This window comes from Uloborus diversus, chromosome 6 (assembly GCF_026930045.1).
Source record: "Uloborus diversus isolate 005 chromosome 6, Udiv.v.3.1, whole genome shotgun sequence".
NCBI classification, from domain to species: domain Eukaryota; kingdom Metazoa; phylum Arthropoda; class Arachnida; order Araneae; family Uloboridae; genus Uloborus; species Uloborus diversus.
The window spans coordinates 45,552,112-45,573,644 of NC_072736.1; the positions used below are offsets into that span (position 1 = coordinate 45,552,112).

Genomic DNA, 21,533 nt, shown 5'->3' on the forward strand with positions numbered 1-21,533 from the left:
TTGAGCTCATTGCCGAAGATTCAAAGGACTGCTCCGCAAATTTTTCCGCGAGAGAAAAGAGTGCTTACGTTCCACGGCCTCTGTGGCCTAGTGAAGGAAAGCACTCTGATTTCGCGGTCTTGGCTCGTGGGCATCCGGATCTGCCAATACACCCTATTTCTGTGATTCTTTTCCTTTTAAACTCGATATAAAACTTGGAAGGAAAAAGAAGATGGGTAAAGGCGGCAGTTTCAAGTTTTCTCCCGAACAGGTTCGAAAAAATTGCAGATCCAGGGTTCAATCACCACCGGTGCCCTAAGTATTATTTCGTAAGCATGATGTTAATTTTTCAGTATGCATTTCTGGAGGCTTAATTTATTTATTCATTTATTTATTTTTGTTCGCAGTCCTCTGATGAATGTAAAGCTTTTCAATTTCTTGAGTAGGAGCAGAAGCAATATTTATTAGCGGCAGGTACAAAACTTCAAGTAACAATTTGTACTAATTTACTGAAAACTTTTGTCACTAATTTACATTTTAAGGCAAGATAATAAAGTAAAATATTAATATTTTCAGCTCCAAAGTGTTGATGAAGTTTCTGATGAAGACGAGCCTTAACTTTTCCACTTATTGCTACACTGCAGATGTTATTATTAGGAGCTCATAGATGGCATTACTATAGCTCCAGTAGATATCCTAGACTGCATTTCCTGAGTTTCGTCTTTTCAATTTATTAATTTTATCGTTTCGCAAGGTATAATTTGAATTTGAACATTCATTTAAATGTTAGATATTGTTCCATTTTATAAAATTAGCATAATGTCAATGACAGTTGGTGGCTATTTAATTCATTAACATCTTTAAATATGGGAACCTCCTACTGACATTTCTGCTACACGAAAGCTGCGTACTCTATTTTGACAATATTTTACTTTCTTATCGACAATATTGATCATTTGTATACAAATTAGCTTAACTTAGCGCTGAAAATCGTTGATTAAATTTTAGTTACTTCTGAAACATATTAGTTTTATACTGCTTCAGTGATTTTTCGAGGTTTTTACATTTTGACATTTCACTCAAGTGTACGTTCTGCTTTCTATGAACCTAACCGTTGATGTTGAAAAACTCATAATCTAATCAAATATTTAGTTTGAAACAATTTTCTTTGAAATTTAAAGGAGGTGAAGAATGAATTAATATCATTTAAAAATATTGGTGCATTTGAATGAAAAACCGAACGATTTCAGAGAACTTTTCGATGATAGGCAGATAGAGAGTATCAGTTATCCTCCTCTGTGTATGATTCTCTACTTTGTCTTAATCTCTCCCTTCTCCCATTATTTTGTTATTAAATTATTATTTTTTTTAATCTTTAGTGGAGTAAGTTTTAAAACTGTTTTGTTACAGTGGCAGTGAATAGATCGAAAATTTGTTCGCAACATTTATTCTAAGTGCTAGTAGATAGGCCTGTCATTTCAAGTTTTCGCAGGGGGCATGAAAGGGTGTATAGTCGATCCAAATTATAGCGAAAAACAACCAAAACTACACTACATAATGTAAATACATTAATTTTCCCAAGTCAAAGGGATAGGGGAAGGGGGCAGCCGCCCCCTCCTGACAAAAATTTTATTAAAATATTCCTGAAAGGAATTCTGTTTTGAAAGAAGTCAAATAATTAGGCTAGAAATATTTTGTTCCCACTCTTCTGCTGGTTTCATGCTGATATTTTTAAAGGGGCCACTAATTTTTAATTGCTGTGTCCTTCGCTTGAATTTTTTTGGAGAGTAATAAATTGAAATAGTGCAATGCAATTTAATGTTCATGGTCTAGAATTGATAAAAATTGTTTCTATGAATTTTGTTCAAGGCTGCTTTTCATGGTATCTATATAAATAAGGTTTCAGAGTTAACAAAAAAATACATATATATATATATATATATATATATTTTTTTTTACTGGAATAACTTCAGAAATTAAATTTTCTCATAGAGACATTTGGTTCATTACTGCAGGTATTGTTGGACAATCATTCTTTGTGCTTCCTTCAAACATGTGGAATAATACTATATTTTTCAATTTTAGAAAGCAAGTCAACATGTCGGACAACGCATCAGAGCTTGAAATTCTTCAAATGAAAGCAAATCAGATCACAGATGATGTAAGCATACTTTTAATTCAAATTTTGTTAGTGAATTCTATTATGCATGTACATATCTGAAAATTTCATAAAACTAAATAATGCTGTTTCATATATTTGTATATTTTTTCTTCCATAGTCTCTGGAAAGCACAAGGCGAATGATTCAACTTGCTGAAGAAGTATGTTTTCTTATAAGCATCTTTATTTTATGTATGTTATTCTGCATTACACGTGATTTGCTCATTTCTAGGGTAAACACCAGCAATGAAAATTTAGTCGTCAATAGAGACCACCAAGGTTGTGACATAGTTGTCATCTATACATATAATAAAATAAGATGTTTGTGTGTGTGTAGGGCGCATCCCGGGAAAACGGTAAGGCCTAGAAAGATGAAATTTGGTATACAGGTGTAGTTTTTGCTGAAGTTGTGCACCTCGGGCTTCGATTTTCGGTATTTTAATTAGAAAAAAAAGTTATTTAACGTTTTATGCGATTTTTAGCACTTTTTAGTACTTTTAACCTCACAGATCCCGAACCAATCGCTCCAGACAAATATTTTTTGTACTATAGTGTCGGAAATTTAATTTTAAATATAATGAACAAAAAAATTTTGAAGATAGAGCAATTTTTGTATTTTTTATGAATTTTTGAAAAACCTTTATTTTGCATTTTTTTTCTGGGTTTAGTTTTTTTGAAACCCATCCTGCAAAAAGTATTGAGCCCTCAATTCCAAAATTTTAGTTGGTAATAGTAAAAACATTTCGCCCCCTTCAGAAGAAAAATTTTTTTAAAAATACGCAAAAGTTTTTTTTTTACAATTTTTTAAATGCAGAACACGACGCGACCTGTAAGCCTTGCCGGCTGAGTTCCGCACTTCCTCATCACGTGACCTAACTGAAATCGTTTGCTTTCTCTTCCCTTTTTTTCTTTTTTTTTCTTTTAATGTTTAGAGATTTCATATCTTTATTTTTCCAACTTTTTTTTTCTGGATGTTTTGCTATATTTATTTTTGGTCAAATATTTGTGCGCATTTCAATTCAATAAAAGCGGTGATTTTTTTTATCTTTTGCAAGCGCTGCTTTTTGCACACTACGGGGAACTAGAACCTTTTTTTTGCGTGCAATTTTAAGTAAATAAATAAAGATCGCAGTTTTTGGCATGATTTTTGTAGGGATTGGTGGTTAGGTTTGGTAGATAGAGAGATGATATTAAGTGGGCAAAAAATGTTTTTTTTTTTTAACATAGAAAAAGTTTGTTAATATCTAACAGAGGTAGATATGCATGGATCGTATAGTTAGATTGATAGAGAGAAAGAAAGGTGGACAAATATAGAAGTGGATACAGTAGATGGACAGTAAGAAATAGAGCAACTTCAACGGGGGATCAATAGCCCCCCCCCCCCTCACACAAACACACACCATGACTTTGAAAAAAACAATGCTTTCACATAAGAGTGGAAATGCTTTTTGTTATTTTCCGACAAAATTTGCATGAAGAGTATGTCCTTTGTGCCTCCCCCCCCCCCCACCTTTAAAAATATTCCAAAGGACATAACTGGAGATAGATCTAGAAAATATTTAATTCAACACAAAATTTATTTAAGCAGCCGCCGAAGGCAACCTTGGCGTAAAAAGGCAGATGATAATATTGATGTATAGAAAAAAAGATTGATTAATACCATCTACAAAATTTTTCAAGCAAGACGCCAACATTGGCGTAAAAAGGCGAATGATAATATTGATATATAGAGAAAAACATTGATTAATACAGTCGCTAAATTGTCTAAGCAGCCGCCGAAAGCGGCAACCCTGGCGCAGAAAGGTGAATTGCGTAAAAAGGCGAACCAGCTGGTCGCCGCAGGTGGCTAGTAAAATATAAAATAGTAGACAAAAGGATAAATAAGACTTTTTATATGTATTTGAAATGTATGTAGGAGGCTTAGATTGAAGCACTTTCGTTAATCCCCCTCTTGCTACCCTTTCCCACTAGAACTCATAAATTAAAGCCATTTTTCCAATCCTAGTCTGTTAATATACATTCATGAAAATAATCCGATTACAAATAGTTGAAGATTCACACATTTGCTGGTTTCTCACTGTAAATTTTTGGGGGCTCCTTTTGTCTAAAGTAAACATTTTTAATATTAGTTCTGGGGGCTCTTGCAATTACATTTTGTAACATAGTAAATCTGTCACAGATTCTCAACACCCAGAAGAAAATTCTATTCGCACTAATATTATTGACACATATATATTGAAGAGATTTTTTTTGGGGGGGGGGAGTCAACCCCCCCCTCCCCCTACATACAGAGGCTCTTGATTTTTAAGATATAATTACAATTTTTACTTGTACACATACCTATTTCTAATACTTATGCCTAAACTTCCGACGAATATGATTCAATGTTTAATTTTCTTGCTTATATAAATTGCATGAAATAAATATCAGTGCATAATATCTATCAACTTCAGTTTAAAAATAAATCACCTTATTTCACAAATATAAACACAGACAAATGCAGTGCTCCTAGAAAACCTTCATTACAATCTTCATTAGCATTTCAAATAATTTTAAATGTTACTGTGATAGTTTTTTTTAAAATAAACTCGGGCACATTAGGGTATAAACTCACTCTTAATATCGGTAAAATAAACATATAGCAGTATTGTCTTAAGTTCTTTTCACTCCTTTATTCATTGACTAGATGCCAAAACAACTTAAAGGTTCTATTCTAGAATCTAATCTAATTTCTGTACTTCTAAATCAGTTTAAAATGTTGCTAAATTTTGAATATTTTTTGTAAGGACTTGCAGTTTAAAAGTTGAAAGAATAAGTTTCTTAACCAACCAACCAACCACAAAAAAAAAAGGTCTTAAAAGTACACTTATGCTTTATTCTTTTCTTAAAAACAGTTAGTATGTCTAATGATACAAAAAGTTGTTTTAATTTTTATGAACAATATCAATTGTGAAATGAATTATACAGTCCAATCTCGATAACTCGAAGCCTATAACTCGAATATTCCTTTACCTCAAAGTTTTCATTAGGTCCTAAACTCTTGGGACTGTTGTGGAAACTTCCTGTAACTCAAATATTTTAGCCAGTCCCTCGGGACTTCAAGCTATTTAGAGTTGACTGTATGTACTTATGTAGTGTAATTTTAAAAAATGTAGGTTTAAGTAAAGTGAAAAAAAAAAGGTTGTATTTAGAAAGTTCTTTTAATTTTGATGATATTCAGTTTTTAAGAGCAAAAGGAGGAAAATTAACCAATATAAAAAATAAAGCAAGTTTCAATATCCAAGAAAACGTTGTTCAGTTTTATCATTGTTTGATTTTTGAGAAACATGAGTTGGTTTACAAGGTAAATGTTGATGAAATCAAGAACTGATATATAATATGTATTTTTTAATGCTGCATTAGAGCAAAGACACGGGAATTCAAACTATAGTGGCTCTTGATGAGCAAGGAGGTAAGTTACAAACATATTTGCTCACTAAGTATGTTTTATTTTTGAATCAGTATGGAGTGATTATAGTATACAAACCTCTACCAACAGCCTGTTAGGACATCCGAGGCCTACAGTTTTGTCCTTGTTGGACTCATCTGTGTGGAATAGTCATAACTGAGCTGGAAGAAAATATCTTCTCATTGAAGCTGAGATTACCTTTAAACTGGTAGCCAGAGTTCGAAAATATCATGATATTTTCAAAAATATTGAAAATATCCGCTCTTTTGATATACTGTTTGACCTCGGATTGTATGTAATTTGGCAATCTAACAATTAAAGACTATTTCATCTGAATCAATCTAGCAGGGAAAAAGGGAAAATAACGATGGGATTTTGAGGCACGCGTTTTATAATGTCACTAGTGCCTTATTCATTTATTGCATTCTCTAAAATAAAATAAAGGAAAACAAAACTTACCATGGAAACAACAAAAAGAAAAGATAATATTTTAATTTCGTTCAGGAACGTAAAAGCAAAATGGTAAGCTCAAAACTTTGTTGTGAATTAATAAATCAATTAATTTTTGCCCTGAGAATATAGATCGAATATACTTTAGATTAAAAAAATGTTGCTGAGAGAGCAAATTTTTATTTTTATAAATTAAGGCTAAATATAGAGAGGCAAAAGTGCACATCTGTAACAAACCAACTAACACCCCTATAAACTAATAGATACGTCCATTTCCGCCTATGAACCTGATATTAACCTTTCCATATAATCGATGGTTAGACAGTACATCGAATATTGTAATATGGTGTCCGATATTTTCAATCAGCACAAACTAAACTCTTCAAAATGGTCAAAGCGTCCTCAAATCACTCTTTATTTTCTTATATTGTTATTACAACATGTAGACCTTAATATTAAGGTTTGTTTCATTATTTATATCTAGTGTTTCATTTATCAAGTTTCTTCTGTTAGCTACTTTTACACTAGTTGTATGATTCAGAAACAAAAATGTGCATTAGTCAATGCTCGATGTACATTCATAAGACATTTTCTTTTTTTTCTGACCAACATTTAATTTTTAATTAGATACTTTTAATTTGCATTAAAATTGTTTCATTACTAATAATTTTATGAATATAAAATGAAAAAGAAATATTACTTTGCTTTGTTATATTAATGATAAATTAACACATCATAAAAAAGAAGTACATAACTTTTTAGCTTTTTTCAATAACAAATGAACAATATTACTATGATTAATATAATTTTTGTATGGAAAATACCATATTTGAAAAAATAAATATGACAATATTTTCAAAATAAATATTGGATATATATCATGATATATATCAACTGATATTACTGGGCGAACCCTGCTGGTAGCTAAAATTAATTTACCACGCCATCTGAGAGTTCTCAAACAGTGGTGTGGTTTATTTTGTAAAATGAAGACAAAAGCTTTAGATAATAAGCAAAGCTATAAGTTACCGCCTATTGTGGTAACTTATAGCTTATGATCACATCTTTTGATTCTATTGTCTGGAAGTTTTATAAACTCAGTGATGTGAAAAGTTTTATATCTCTACTGATAGTTTTGATCTTGTCTTCTATTTTTTATGTCGATATTAAAAGTATTTTAATCAAAAAATATTTAATATTTACTTATTGAAAAAATGCTTATGAACTACTGAGAAAGGTAATTAAAGAAAAAAAATATTAGGGCTCGACCAATGGCATTTTTTGACCAATGCCGACTGTTCAAAGATGGCCGATTGTTTTTCTCCAAATAGCCAGTGGCAAAAAAAAAAAAAAAATGGAAATAAATTGCTAAAATTGTCAGGGATTTGAAGGATTATTTATTCATTTCACTTTACTTCCTTTCTACAAATAGGGAATTGTAATCACAAAAAAAAAAAAAATCAGATTTCAACTTAAATTTCGATTTTACGTTCATCCACCCAATTTAAAGTTAACAAGTTTTTTCGGCACATCTGTACATGCATATGTACCTAAGATATAGATGATGGCCGAATATTCATTTTGGACACCTCCTCAGATAATTATCACAAGTTCTCTTGTGATGTTTTCTTGAGCATAAACTTGGGTCACTCAAAAACGTTATGAAATAGTAAGTTGAAAATTTATATGTATGTAGTATGATCTAAAAGTTTGAGGACAAGCTGTATAAAACCTTACCCTGAATAGTTCACATTACCAAAGCACATCTATCTACAAAATAGTTACCTTGAGCGACTATGTACTTCTGCCAACGTTCATATAGCTTTTATAAGCACTCCTGGAAGCCATTTTTCGCAACCTCCTGTAAGGCTTCTTGCCCTGCTGCTTTAATTTCATCTTGGGGAAGAAGGTGACTTCCATGTTGAGGATGCATCCTTTGATTGGTCAAAACTCTGATACGACAAACAAATAACATAACGTTTCGTCTGACTTAGCTGCGTGTGACTTTTACCTATTCTGAGCAAAAAAAAAACATTTGCAGGGACGCTGCTTTCTTTCGTCAGATGAAGATAAAGCTGCATCACAGGAGGTTGCGAAAAATGGCTTCCAGGAGTATTTCCAAAACTTATATGAACGTTGGCAGAAGTACATAGTTGCTCAAGGTGACTCTTTAAAGGTGGTTGTGCTTTGGTAATGTGAACTATTCTGGGTAAAGTCAGGGCCGGATTTGGAAGTGTGGAGGCCCCGTGGCAACAAAGGAGTGGAGGCCACTAATCAGGGTTCGAAATGATCATCATATTTTCGAAAATATCCGATACTTTGATATATATCCGAATATTTTGATATATATGTATATATCCAATATTTTCGACCCATGATAGTTAGAATATTTTTAAAAAATTTTATTGTGGGGGCCCCTTTGTTGTGGAGGCCCCGTGGCAGTAGCCCCGCCTGCCCTCCCCTATATCCGACCCTGGGTAAGGTTTTATACAGTTTGTCCCTGAACTTTTGGATCATACTACGTACACTCTGTATAGGGTGTAGTTATGCTTCTCCTTTTTTGACTGCTGTATAATGAAAGAACAACAGCCAAAAAAAAAAGGAAGAAAAAATAAGATACTGTTTAATAGCCATTTGATTTATCTTCTTAAATTAAACATATAACTAAGATTTCAGTAATGATGTAATAATGTTTGGATTTAGGTACACTATACATAAATTAGTAAAGTAAGACAAGCAACGTTAGAAAAAGCTCAAATTTTCCAAATACAGCAGATACGTGTTTCGGCGTTACAGGGAACGCCTTTTTCAATGCAAAAAATAATGAGCTAATGGATGAAAAGACATCCGACAAAAGAGCTTTTTAGCTTTTGTCGGATGTCTTTTCATCCATAAGCTTTGTCTTACTTTACTGTTCAGCACAAAGGTATTTATTTATCTTACACCATACATAGTTAAAAATATTAAATTATGTTGTTTAATCATTCAAAAAAAAAATTAAGAATTTAAAAAAAAAATGAAACTGTCAACAAATTACACAATGAAAGTGGAAAGATTGCATGTAGTCATTTTTTAGTCATCAAATTAAACGAAAAGGTAAACAGATAAATTACAATATTGAATCATAATATTAATATGTTTGTACTTATTTAAAATTTATGAATAGAAATGTTTGCATTTTTCATAAAAGACTAGCTGCGTGCCCGGCGTTGCACGGGCTACTTAAAAAATGAAAGAGATGTCCAATTGACGTTTTTGTATTACTCTGACATCAGTTTCTAAAGCGCTAAGGAGTAAATAAATACGCGTAATGCAAGGTTTGCAAAACACCAGTAGAGCATATTTTTGGCAAAAATCTCTTTAACGTTAGTCATAGTTATCAATGACACAAGTTATGAGTATTTTCAATTAGCACAAAAGATGAAAATATATGCATTATCAACTATAATCTGTAGGACTCGACCGATGCATCGGCCTGGCCGATGCATCGGCGCGGATGGTTCAACAATTTAGCCATCGGCATCGGCGGCCGATGCTAACTTGCAAGAAACATCGGCCCATCGGCCTTAAAAAACATCGAAAAGCCGATGGAATTGGCCGATGTTTTTGAAAAAGAAAGGACTTTTGCTGTTTTATTTTTTAGTACAAAGCAAAGGGAGTTATTGTTATTATATAAAATTGTTTACTTAAATTTCAATATGAATTTCTATTTTAGTCACCCCTAAAAGAGTTTTTAATACTGCATTCAGGTACCAAACAAGTTAATTATTGCGTTGTTTCTTGCAGCTGGATGTACGTATGCATCTCTCCTAAGTCATAACTCAAAATTGGCAAGCTGTAGAAGGATAAATTTTCGCATGCGGGGTGTGCGTACGTTCCAGTTGTGCACTTCCCTTTTTGTTTTCGCTCGGGTGTTCTGAAAAGCCTGTTTACTCATTTTTTGTGGCTATTTATTACTTATTTCAATGCAAAACTAATATAGCATCTCAGACCATGGAAACAAATATGAGATGGCGAAACCGGGTTTTTTGTGTCATTTTATTAGAGTCCCTTTGAACGGACGGCAATTTGTAATTTTTCGGTATTTGTTATATGAATCACAGTTATGCAGTCTTTTCTGTATCGCTTCGGCGGAGTTACAAGTTTGGGGCCCGTCGAAAATACATCTTGGGGCCCTATTTCTCTATCACAGAAGTTGTAAAACATTTATCATAAGCATTTTTTGTAACTCCTACGGTGCCCCTATGGTTTATGGGGCCTCTCGTGCAATTGCAACATTTGCTATATTTTAATTCCGCCACTGCACGTCAAAACAAACTCGGGTGCAAGTTTGGAAAGGGTTTTTCTGCTGAATGTTTATGATTATTATAAACTCTATTTTTTACGACTATTTTTTGAATTTCCGAGAACATTTGCGTGCCCCTCCTTCCACTCCCTATATTTCTGAAATTAAACTCTAGTTGCACTTCTGAGTTGTTTAAAACTAACACCGTTCATAAAATTAAAGATTTTTTTTTCAAACTTTATCTATTGTTTAGAAAGAATTTAGAGCATTAATGTAAGAAATTGATTAAAGACGTTTTCAATGGTGACATAATTCGGAAATCAAAGGGACTTCTGAATTTTTTTCTTCGGAAGTGCTGAAGTAGATTTAGAAACTCTTCCGAACCGTTGGGGGGTAGCGGTTCTGTACTAAAAAAATGAGGCCGAGGTTGGGGCCGAAGTGTGCGTTACTCCAAAATCAGAGGGTGATCCCCTAACCCTTCCTCGTCGTTTCAAAGCATTTTTTTAAATATTTAGCGATTATTTATTTTGGTCAAGAAGTGTCATTTTGCGTATTTCTCATACTTGTTTCACTTATATTTCGTAATGCGCCGTCTTTTTTTGCATCATTAATAGTAATCAATTTTTTTCTGTTGTAACTATTTTTATGTATTTATATAAAATCAATGAATAAGTTATTTTAGTTTTTTTTGTTAAAAGTTTCAAGGATTTTCTATTATGCAATTTTTTTAAATTTCAGAAAATTATTGTTAAATTGAAAAAATTAATTTGAACTTGTTTGTAAAGCTTTATAAAAGATTAAACAATCCAACTGCTCAATGTTGTGCAAACATCAGATCACGTAGTATATGTATTCAGTTATTAACTTGGTGTAAATATTGAGTTTTTTTTTATTGTAGCTGCATTTTAAGAATCTCGCTCTTTTCATGGCTACTTCTTTTTCCAGCAAAAATTATTTCACTGTTAATAGGTTTTTTTGAAAAATGCAAACTTTTCTATTCATAAATTTTAAATAAGTATAAAAATATTCCTGTTTCATAGTTTTATTCTTAATTTTTTTGAATGATTCAACAACATAATTTAATGTCTTTTAATTATGTTTAATGTACCTAAATCCATACATTATTACAATATTACTGAAATCTTAGCTATATGTTCAATTTAAAAAAACACAATCAATTGGTTATTAAACAATCTCTTTTTTTTTTGCTGTTGTTCTTTCTTTTTAATCACAGCAGTCAAAAAAAGGAGAAGCAAAACTACACCCTATACAGATTGTACGTAGTACGATCCAAAAGTTCGAGGGACCAGCTGTATAAAACCTTACCCAGAATAGTTCACATTACTGAAGCACATCCACCTTCAAAAGGTCGTCTTGTGACTGTGTACTTCTGCCAGTGTTCATATAACTTTTGGAAACACTCCTGGAAACATTTTTCGCTACCTTCTTTGATGCACTCTTTATCTTCTCCTCACGGAAGAAAGCGGCGCGCATTTTTTTTTTTTTTTTTTGCTGGGAACAGGTAAAAATCACACGGAACTAAGTCCGACGAAACGTTATGTTATTTGTTTGTCATATCAGAGTATTGACCAATCGAAACATACATCCTCAACATGAAAGTCGCCTTCTTCCCCACGATGAAGTTAAAAGCAGCAGCGCAAGAGGCCTTACAGGAGGTTACGAAAAATGTCTTCCAGGAGTGCTTCTAAAAGCTATACGAACGTTGGCAGAAGTGCATAGTCGTTCAAGGTGACTATTTTGTAGATAGATGTGCTTCAGCAATGTGAACTATTCAGGGTAAGGTTTTATAGAATTTGTCCTCGAACTTTTAGATCATACTACCTACATACGTATGAGTTTTTAACTTACTATTTTATAACGTTTTTGAGGGACGCAAGTTTACGCGCATGAAGACATCACAAGAGTATATGTATAAATATGGTGATCGTAAAATAGAAATTTAAGTCGAAATCTAATTTTTTTTTTTGTGTTTACAATTCCTTATTCGTAAAAAGGAAGTAAAGTGAAATGAATCAATGATACTTTAAATTCCTGACAATCTCATCAATTTATTTCTGTTTTGATTTTTTTTTCTTTTTCTTTCTTTTTTTTTTTTTTTCCGCCATCGGCCAACGGCATCGGCCATCGGCCATTTGGAGGAAAACAATCGGCCATCGGCCATCTTTGAACAATCGGCCAACAATCGGCATCGGCCCATCGGCCAAAAAATGCCATCGGTCGAGCCCTAATAATCTGTGCTCACTTTAAACTGAATTAAATCTGATAGAATATATCTGAAATATTTATGTACAATTACAATCAGCTTTTTACATAAAATGACACACACTTTTTGGTTGATTATGTGAAACTAAAGCACCAAGATTAAACAACTACCAGTAAGCATTAATTTAATACCAAGTCATCAGATTCCAATTTAACTTTAGTTAAAATCCTTAAAAACAATCTTTTTTGTTCAACTCTGTTTCACAAAGAAATCCAAACAATCTTAATTTAACATGTTCTTTTAACGATACAAACTGTATTTCAATAATAGAAACAGGAAGGAAAAAGAGAGTTATTGCAATTCTAAAACTCGCCCATGTGACGGGAAAAGGTCCAACAAAATAAACATAATTAGTCACATCTCCTAAATGTACCAAAATATGAAGCCGGCGAATGATAAACTTACACTACAATCAATAAAGATAGCTAAAGAAACAACTTTCCTATGCTGAAAAAAGTTAAGAAACGTTGAATGTAAAAATTTAAAAAAAGACAGACGATAAAATAAAGGCTATGTCCGAATAGTGCAACCAATTTTAAACTAATTTAAAATAAAAATTCTAGATGGAAACGTTGTTTTAAGATTTGGACAGCAGCCAAAAAATCTCTTTTAAAAGAATTATTAGAATTTTACTTGCTCACCCATATGCAAAATGGCAACAGGAAAGAAATAAAAATTCCTGAATAACGTTTTGTTAATTAACGTTTTAATTAATATCTCCGCTAATTAAAGTCGCACAATTACGAGATTAGTCCTATTGTTATCTTTGGAAAATTTCGAATTGATCGGTACCACCTCATTTGACTCTCGATTCGCAGCAGTTCTCGAGAAGATAGATCTTCAGACAGACAGACAGACGCGAACAGATTTTAATATTATAGTGGATATAACAGTGATATTACTTTTTTTTTTTTGAAAAAAGAAATAGCCATGAAAAGTGCAAGGTTCTTAAAACACAGCTACAATAAATAAACTTGATATTTATAGCATGTTAATAACTTATACAAATACAAATACAAAAGTGACGACCAGCAACAGGCTCTGGGCCCAGCTAGACTGGTCCTAGTCAATTTACAGTCCCCAGTGAAGATCAATGGCCCTCTTAAAACTATCTACTCCCTTGCTCATTACCACCTCTTCCGGTAAACTGTTCCAAGCTTCCACTACCCTGCTAAAATAATAATTTTTCCTAACATCCATATTAGCCTGAGATTTAAATAGCTTAAAACAATGACCCCTTGTCCTGTTTTCAGTGCTAAACTTCAGCCCCATAACATCTTTCATTTTAATAAATTTAAATAATTGAATCATGTCCCCTCGGTCTCTTCTTTGCTCAAGACTGTACATTTTTAGCTTTCTAAGCCTGGAATCATAGTCTAAGTGAGAAAGTCCATTTATTAGCCTTGTAGCTTGCCTTTGAACCCTTTCCAATACATTAATGTCTTTCTTAAGATAAAGAGACCAAAACTGAACAGCATACTCCAAATGAGGTCTTACCAAACTTCTATATAAGGGGCAGAAGAACTTCTTTAGATTTGTTTGAAATAGATCTATTGATAAACCCAAGCATCTTATTGGCCTTGTTACTAGCAATGCTGCACTGTTGGCTAAACTTTAAATCCTGACTTATTAAGAGCCCAAGATCAGTAACTTTGTCTGCCTGACTAATGACTGAACCTTGCAAATAATAACTTGTACACTTATTTCCATACCCTAAATGTAGCACTTGACATTTCCCAACATTAACAGCCATACCCCCATTTATCAGCCCACTTCGTAATATGATCTAGATCCTCTTGCAGCTGTTTTGCTTGTTCTTCATTTTCTACAGTCCCCATAACTTTGACATCATCAGCAAAACAATTCATGTTCCCAGAAATATTTTTGTGAATATCGTTCATAAAAACAATGAACAAAATAGGCCCTAACACTGATCCTTGAGGAACCCCGCTTAAAACTTCACTCCAATTAGAATAATTTCCCCTTACAACTACCCTTTGTTTCCTTACGATCAGCCAGTTTTTTACCCAAATGAAAGTTTTACCTCCTATTCCTATATCAGCTAATTTGCTAAGTAGAGGTAGTAAGTACTTAATACATATACTACTTGATCTGATGTTTGCACACATAATATTGAACAAGTTGATTGTTTAACCTTTTAATGAAGCGCTATAAACAAGTTCAAATTAACTTTTTCAATTTAACAAAACTTTTCTGTAACATGTTATTAAAAATATGATGAAAACAAAAATAACTTTTATTCATTGATTTTATAAAAATACATAAAAATAGTTACTTACAATAGAAGAAAATCGATTGCTATAAATGATGCAAAAAAGATGGTGCATTACAAAATATAGTTGAAACAAGTATGAGAAATACAATGTAAAATGATATTTCTTGCGCAAAATAAATAATTGCTAAATATTTAAGAAATGCTTGAAATGACGAGGGAAGGGGGGGGGGTCACCCTCTGATTTTGGAGTAACTCGCAACATTCAACTTCGGCCCTAACATCAACCTCATTTTTTCAGCACAGAAACAGCTACCACTGCCTAGTAAAGAGTTTCTGAATCTACTTCAGCACTTCCGAAGAAAAAATTCAAAAGTCTGATTTCCGAATTATGTCACCATCCAAAACGTCTTTAATCTACATTAATGCTCTAAATTCGTCCTAAACAATAGATAAAACTTGAAAGAAAAACTCAATTTTTATGAATGGTGTTAGTTTTAAACAACTTGGAAGTACAACTAGAGTTTAATTTCAGAATTACACGCAGAGGGAGGGGGGCACGCAAGTGTTCTCGGAAATGAAAAAAAAGTCGTAAAAAATAGTTCAAAATAATCATAAACATTGAGCAGAAAAACCCTTTTAAAACTCGCACCCCAGTTTGTTTTGACGTGCAGTGGCGGATTAAAAATATCGCAAATGTTGTAATATGAATCACAGTAATATTACAACAGTTGTAATTGTGCAAGAGGCCCCACAACCATAGGGGCCCGTAGGAGTTACAAAAATGCTTATGATAAATGTTTTACAAGTTCGGGGATAAAGAAAGAGGGCCCCGAAATGTATTTTGATGGGCCCCAAACTCTGCCAAAGTGATTCAGAAAAATGTCATTACTGTGATTCATATTACAAATATCGAAAAATTAAAAATTACTGTCGGTTCAATGGGAATCTAACAAAATGATTTTGCCATCCCATATTTGTTTCCAAGTTGGTCTTTAGTTCGGCAATATATCACTATCATATATCACTTAGATCCTCAGTCTAAGATGCTATATTAGTTTTGCATTGAGATAAGTAATTAATAGACATAAAAAATAAGTAAATAGGCCTTTTAGAACACCCAATTGAAATCGAAAAGGGGAGTGTTCAACCCTGGAACATACACAGACCCCATATACAAAATTTTAACCTTCTAGAACTTACCATTTTTGAGTTACGACTGATGAGAGATACATACGTACATCCAGCTGCAAAAAAACAACGCAATAATTAACCTGTTAGTACCTGAATGCAGTATTAAAAATTCTTTCAGAGGTGACTAAAATATAAATTCATACTGAAATTTAAGTTAAAAAAAATTATATGAAAACAATAACTTCTTCTACTTGGTATTAAAAAGTAAAGCGACAAAAGTCCTTTTTTAAAAAAAAGCATCTGCCAATTCCATCGGCTTTTCATTGTTTTTTTGAGGCTGATGGGCCAATGCTTCCTCCAATTTAGCATCGGTCGAATCCTAAAAAATATTAACATAATGAATTTGTTCTTTTCTTCAAAGATGCTTTCTCTTTCAAATTAATTCAAAAAATTTGTTTGCTGGATATTAATATGTGCCGAGTGACAGAAATTTCTTTTCTTATAAACGAATGAATAAACCATAATCAGGGCCAGATTTAAGGGAGGGCTGGCGGGGCTACTGCCCTAGGACATACACAACAAAGGGGCCACCACAATAAAATTTTTACAAAATATCCTAACTTTCACGGGTAAAAGATATCGGATATATACATATATATCAAAATCTTCGGATATGTATCAAAGTATCGGATATTTTCGAAAATATGATCTTTTCGAACCCTGATTAGGGGCCTCCACTCCTTCGTTGCCCCGGGGCCTCCACACATCCAAATCCGGCCCTGACCATAATTTAATAGTTCATTGTTTTTCAAGATTATGTTGCTGCAATTTCAAGTTATTTTGCTTGTTTTTCATTATGTTGCTATGATTTATTTTTGCTTGTTATGATATTTGGGCATCTTTTATTTGAGTTTGCTTATTTTGTTTTTAGAGCGAAGATGTTGGAATGAAAACTTTAACAATGCTGAACGATCAAGGGGGTAAGAGCAAACAGTTCATTCCCCTTGATAAAAATTTGTTTTGTTCGTAAAAAGTTGTTCTTGCATTAATTTAACTGCCTCTTAGCAAAAATTAAACTTTTTGAATCTGCAATTCACTTACAACTAAGAAAGGAATAAAAACTGGTTAGCGCTTTATTAGTTAAAACTAGTCCTAAAAGTTTTTTCTGTATTAAACTGCTTTTTTTATATAGTTAAAATAAGTCTCAGAATATTTGTCTATACTAACTACGTCGCCCGACTTTGCACGAGCTACCTCGAAAATAAAAGTAAAGTGACGCATGTTCAACGATCAGGCTTGAACAAAAAGAAACGTAAAATTTTTGTGGCAGATTTCGGAAAAACAACCAAAAAGGAAAGATTTTAAACCTACTGATTACAGGAAAAGCCTTAAGCCAGAATTTTATTTGTCCATATTCAAGGGAAAAATAGTATGTTGTCGCCATCGCGAAACTTTCTTCTATTTCTTTCTCATGAATTCTGATCCCTCCCCATGCTTGGCAAGAAAGCAGTATTCCCAGCAAAAACAAATTTACACACGCAAAAACTTAACAACCATACCAATCTAATACAAATACAAAAGTGACGACCAGCAACAGGCTCTGGGCCCAGCTAGACTGGTCCTAGTCAATTTACAATCCCCAGTGAAGATCAATGGCCCTCTTAAAACTATCTACTTCCGTGCTCATTTCCACCTCTTCCGGTAAGCTGTTCCAAGGTTCCACTACCCTGCTATAATAATAATTTTTCTTAATATCCGTGTTAGCCTGAGATTTAAATAGCTTAAAACAATGACCCCTTGTCCTGTTTTCAGTGCTAAACTTCAGCCCCGTAACATCTTTCATTTTAATAAATTTAAACAACTGAATCATGTCCCCTCGGTCTCTTCTTTGCTCAAGACTGTACATTTTTAGCCTTCTAAGCCTGGAATCATAGTCTAAGTGAGAAAGTCCATTTATTAGCCTTGTAGCTCGCCTTTGAACCCTTTCCAATACATTATTGTCTTTCTTAAGATAAAGAGACCAAAACTGAACAGCATACTCCAAATGAGGTCTTACCAAACTTCTATATAAGGGCAGAAGAACTTCCGAATTATCTCAAAAGCAAAGCAAAGAGCGAAAATTGAAAGTTATTTCAAAAGCCTTGCTTAAATTAATTACAAACATTAATGTGTTAACAAACACAAGATGGCAACAGTTAAAAATTTTTAATCATTGAGATAATATTTTCAATCATTTTCCAACAATTAAAATCACGTGAAATACGCAGACGACAGTCTATGACGATTTATTTTTCTTATTTTTGCATTAATAAAGCTATTTTTATTCGCACGGAAAAAAAAAAACTGCTCCTCTTAGAGCAATTTCATTCAGAACATAGCACTACTTCTTAAAATATGGCACTCACAATGGAAAACAAGGAACGTTCGATTGCACCACCCCATTTTCAGCTATATACGCCAAAATAGAATCGGCTCTTATACTCTCTAAGGACTACTTGTCGATAAATGTTTGTTTGATTCCGTTCATTATTTCTTGAGATACAGCCGTCACAATTGAGGACAAAAACGTTCAACCCCGGTTTGAGCTATTGACACCAAAACTGAATCAGCACCTGTACAAGTTGAGAGCAACATATGGACCAAATTTTGTTTGATTCCCCCTGTTACTTTCTGCAGAATAGGTGGACCGCATAACTGAAGAAACATTCCATTGATTCACCCCCTTTAGAGGAATTCTCGCCGAAAACCAATGAGCACAAGTTCACATAGGGGCACATATGTGTACCAAATTTTGTTCGATTTCATGCAGTAGTTTTTGCTGTAGAACGGCCATAAAAACTGTTCACACAAATACTTGACATATACACAGACATTTTCCAAAAATCTTCAAAATGGACTCGGCACACCTCAAAACGTTCGAATCCTTCGAAAATTTGCAAGAATCCAATACTTTCTTCTATATATTAGATATAAAATAAAGTAAGAAATGGCTACAGATCTTTCATTTAATGATTTTCTTCATGCTACAAATTTTGATAAAAGCATTGTTATGGAAAGTTAAGATGAAGCATTGAATAATAATTTGTGAATGGAGGAAAACCTTCGAAAAATAGGGATTTAATGTCGAAATCTAAGTATGAATATTACTTTAACTGATATCTCCGCTAATTTTTATCGGAGGATTATGTTAAATAGCCAAACGTAAAGACAGGAAAATTACAAATGTATCAATACCTGGGCATTTGGCAGATGTAACTCCGACATAGATACATACATTCAGTTTTTAATTATATAAGATGCATACAAGCATGAAGAAGTGTGTCATAAGTGACTTATGTTTGAAGTTTTTTTTTTTTTGCAGAAAAGCAAATTTATAATTTTTCTTTCCTTTTTTGCTGTATATATTTAATTGCAATTTTTACATTTCTTTAATACTAAGAAATTTATTGGCATAAAAGAATTTCTTGCAGACTTTACAACAGAGAATGAAAGAGCATTTTGTAATGTCACTGAGAATAGAAGGTGGGGAGTAAAAATTTTAACTTATTGCATAACTACGAGGTGCGGCTAGAAAAAACCGAACTAGCACAGGTGAAACAATAAAACGAATGCAATAAGGCTGAAAGTCGCCTGGCCTGTCACGTGACTCTTGCTCCGCCTACTGCTCGAGTTTCATCTGCCTCTTGCACTCAGTCTGCTCGTGGCGTCTGTTCTAAGTAGTTGACGTTTTGTCTGTGCGTCGGAAAAATGTTGAGTGTACAGAAAGAACAGTGTGTTAACATCAAATTTCTTTTCAAACTTGGAAAATCTGCAAGTGAAACGTTTGTAATGTTGCAACACGTTTACGGCGATGATTGTTTATCGCGAACACAAGTGTTTGAGTGGTTTAAACGATTTAAAGATGGCCGCGAAGACACAAGTGATGACGCTCGCACTGGCAGACCATTGTCAGCAAAAACTGATGCAAACATTGAAAAAATCGGTAAACTTGTTCGAGAAGATCGCCGTTTAACAATCAGAGCAATGTCTGAGTTGACAGGAATTGACAAGGAAAGTGTTAGGCAGATTCTTCATGAAAGTTTCAACATGAACAAAGTGTGTGCAAAAATGGTTCCAAAGTGTCTCACAATTGAACAGAAAGAACGCCGAAGAATGATTTGTTCTGACATCCTAGAAAACATTGAAAGAGATCCCACCTTTTTACAAAATGTTATTACTTGTGATGAATCGTGGTTTTTTACTTACGGTCCCGAAACCAAACGCCAGTCGATGCATTGGAAATCTCCTGATTCTCCACGACAAAAAAAAAGCACGAATGTCAAAATCGAAATTCAAGGCAATGATGATTGTTTTTTTTTTTGATGTCAAAGGGATTGTACACATTGATTGGGTACCAGAGGGACAAACAGTGAATCAGCATTACTACATTAGCGTCCTGACTACCCTACGTGAGCGAGTACGGAGAAAACGGAACGATTTGTGGAAAAAAAAGACATGGATCCTGCACCAAGACAATGCCCCAGCTCACAATGCGTTGTCAGTGAAGAAGTTTTTAGCCAATCACAACATTCCCATCTTAGACCATCCACCCTACTCACCTGATTTGGCCCCCTGTGATTTTTTTCTTTTCCCTAAAGTCAAGTCAGCTTTGAAAGGAACTAGATTTGAGAGTGTTGAAGCAGTAAAAGAAAAAGCGACGGAAGTAATGTATGGACTTACCGAAAATGATCTGCAGCATTGCTATGAACAGTGGAAAATTTGTATGGAGCAGTGTATAGACCGAGGAGGAGAGTACATTGAAGGAGATAACATCAAATTGTAAATAATGGAAAATAAAATTTTTTTATAGCATAAGTTCGGTTTTTTTCTAACCACACCTCGTATGTTACCCCTTTTCATTTACTTTTATTGTTAGTAGTTTAGTTCTGCTGCTTTTGTTTGGTATTTATGTGAGTTATTGAACGATTCACCCTACTTTTTGCTACTACCTCCCCATTTGAATAAATCAAAAGAGCTTTCTTAATGCAAATTTCTTTCTTTTTTTTTTTTTTTTTGTGAAGTTGCGAATTGTTTTTCCTTCTTATTTTCCTTTACCGAATTTGTTAGTATTGTTTTTTACAAATATTTTTTAATTACATTTTAGAACAATTGGATAGAATCGAAGAAGACATGGATGCAATTCATTCTGACATGCGAGAAGCTGAAAAAAATTTGACTGGTATGGAAAAATGTTGCGGAGTCTGTATCTGTCCATGTGCAAAGTAAGAAAATTAATCTAGAAAAGCTTTGAGCTGATTTAATGTCCTTGAAAATCCATCAAAAAGTTTTGCATTGACAAATCATGATTTTTCTTCTTTAAAACTATGAAGTTACTTCCAGGTCTTTTTGAGTGCTCTTCGAATGCTACTTGTTATTCTCCTTTCTTTAGGGGCCTGTGATTTACATTGTTCATGTGGTTGTCCTGATTTTCCTAATGAAAAATATTTCGGCCTGGCATTCTTGATTTTTTTTCCCTTCAAAAATTATTTCTTTTATTAGATTTCTCCCCCACTATTACACT

At 33.3% G+C, this 21,533-nt stretch overlaps 1 protein-coding gene across 1 annotated transcript in view; it reads left to right on the forward strand.

Annotated features, from left to right (window-relative positions):
* Positions 1-2,077: 2,077 nt before the first annotated feature.
* The window catches only part of LOC129224375 (synaptosomal-associated protein 25-like), a 28,143-nt gene continuing 8,687 nt past the window's right edge, over positions 2,078-21,533 (forward strand). Inside the window, exons 1-4 of the mRNA XM_054858818.1 lie at positions 2,078-2,140; positions 2,259-2,300; positions 5,542-5,590; positions 21,117-21,234. Of these exons, the coding sequence (XP_054714793.1) occupies positions 2,078-2,140; positions 2,259-2,300; positions 5,542-5,590; positions 21,117-21,234 (272 nt within the window). The remainder of the gene's footprint in view (positions 2,141-2,258; positions 2,301-5,541; positions 5,591-21,116; positions 21,235-21,533) is intronic.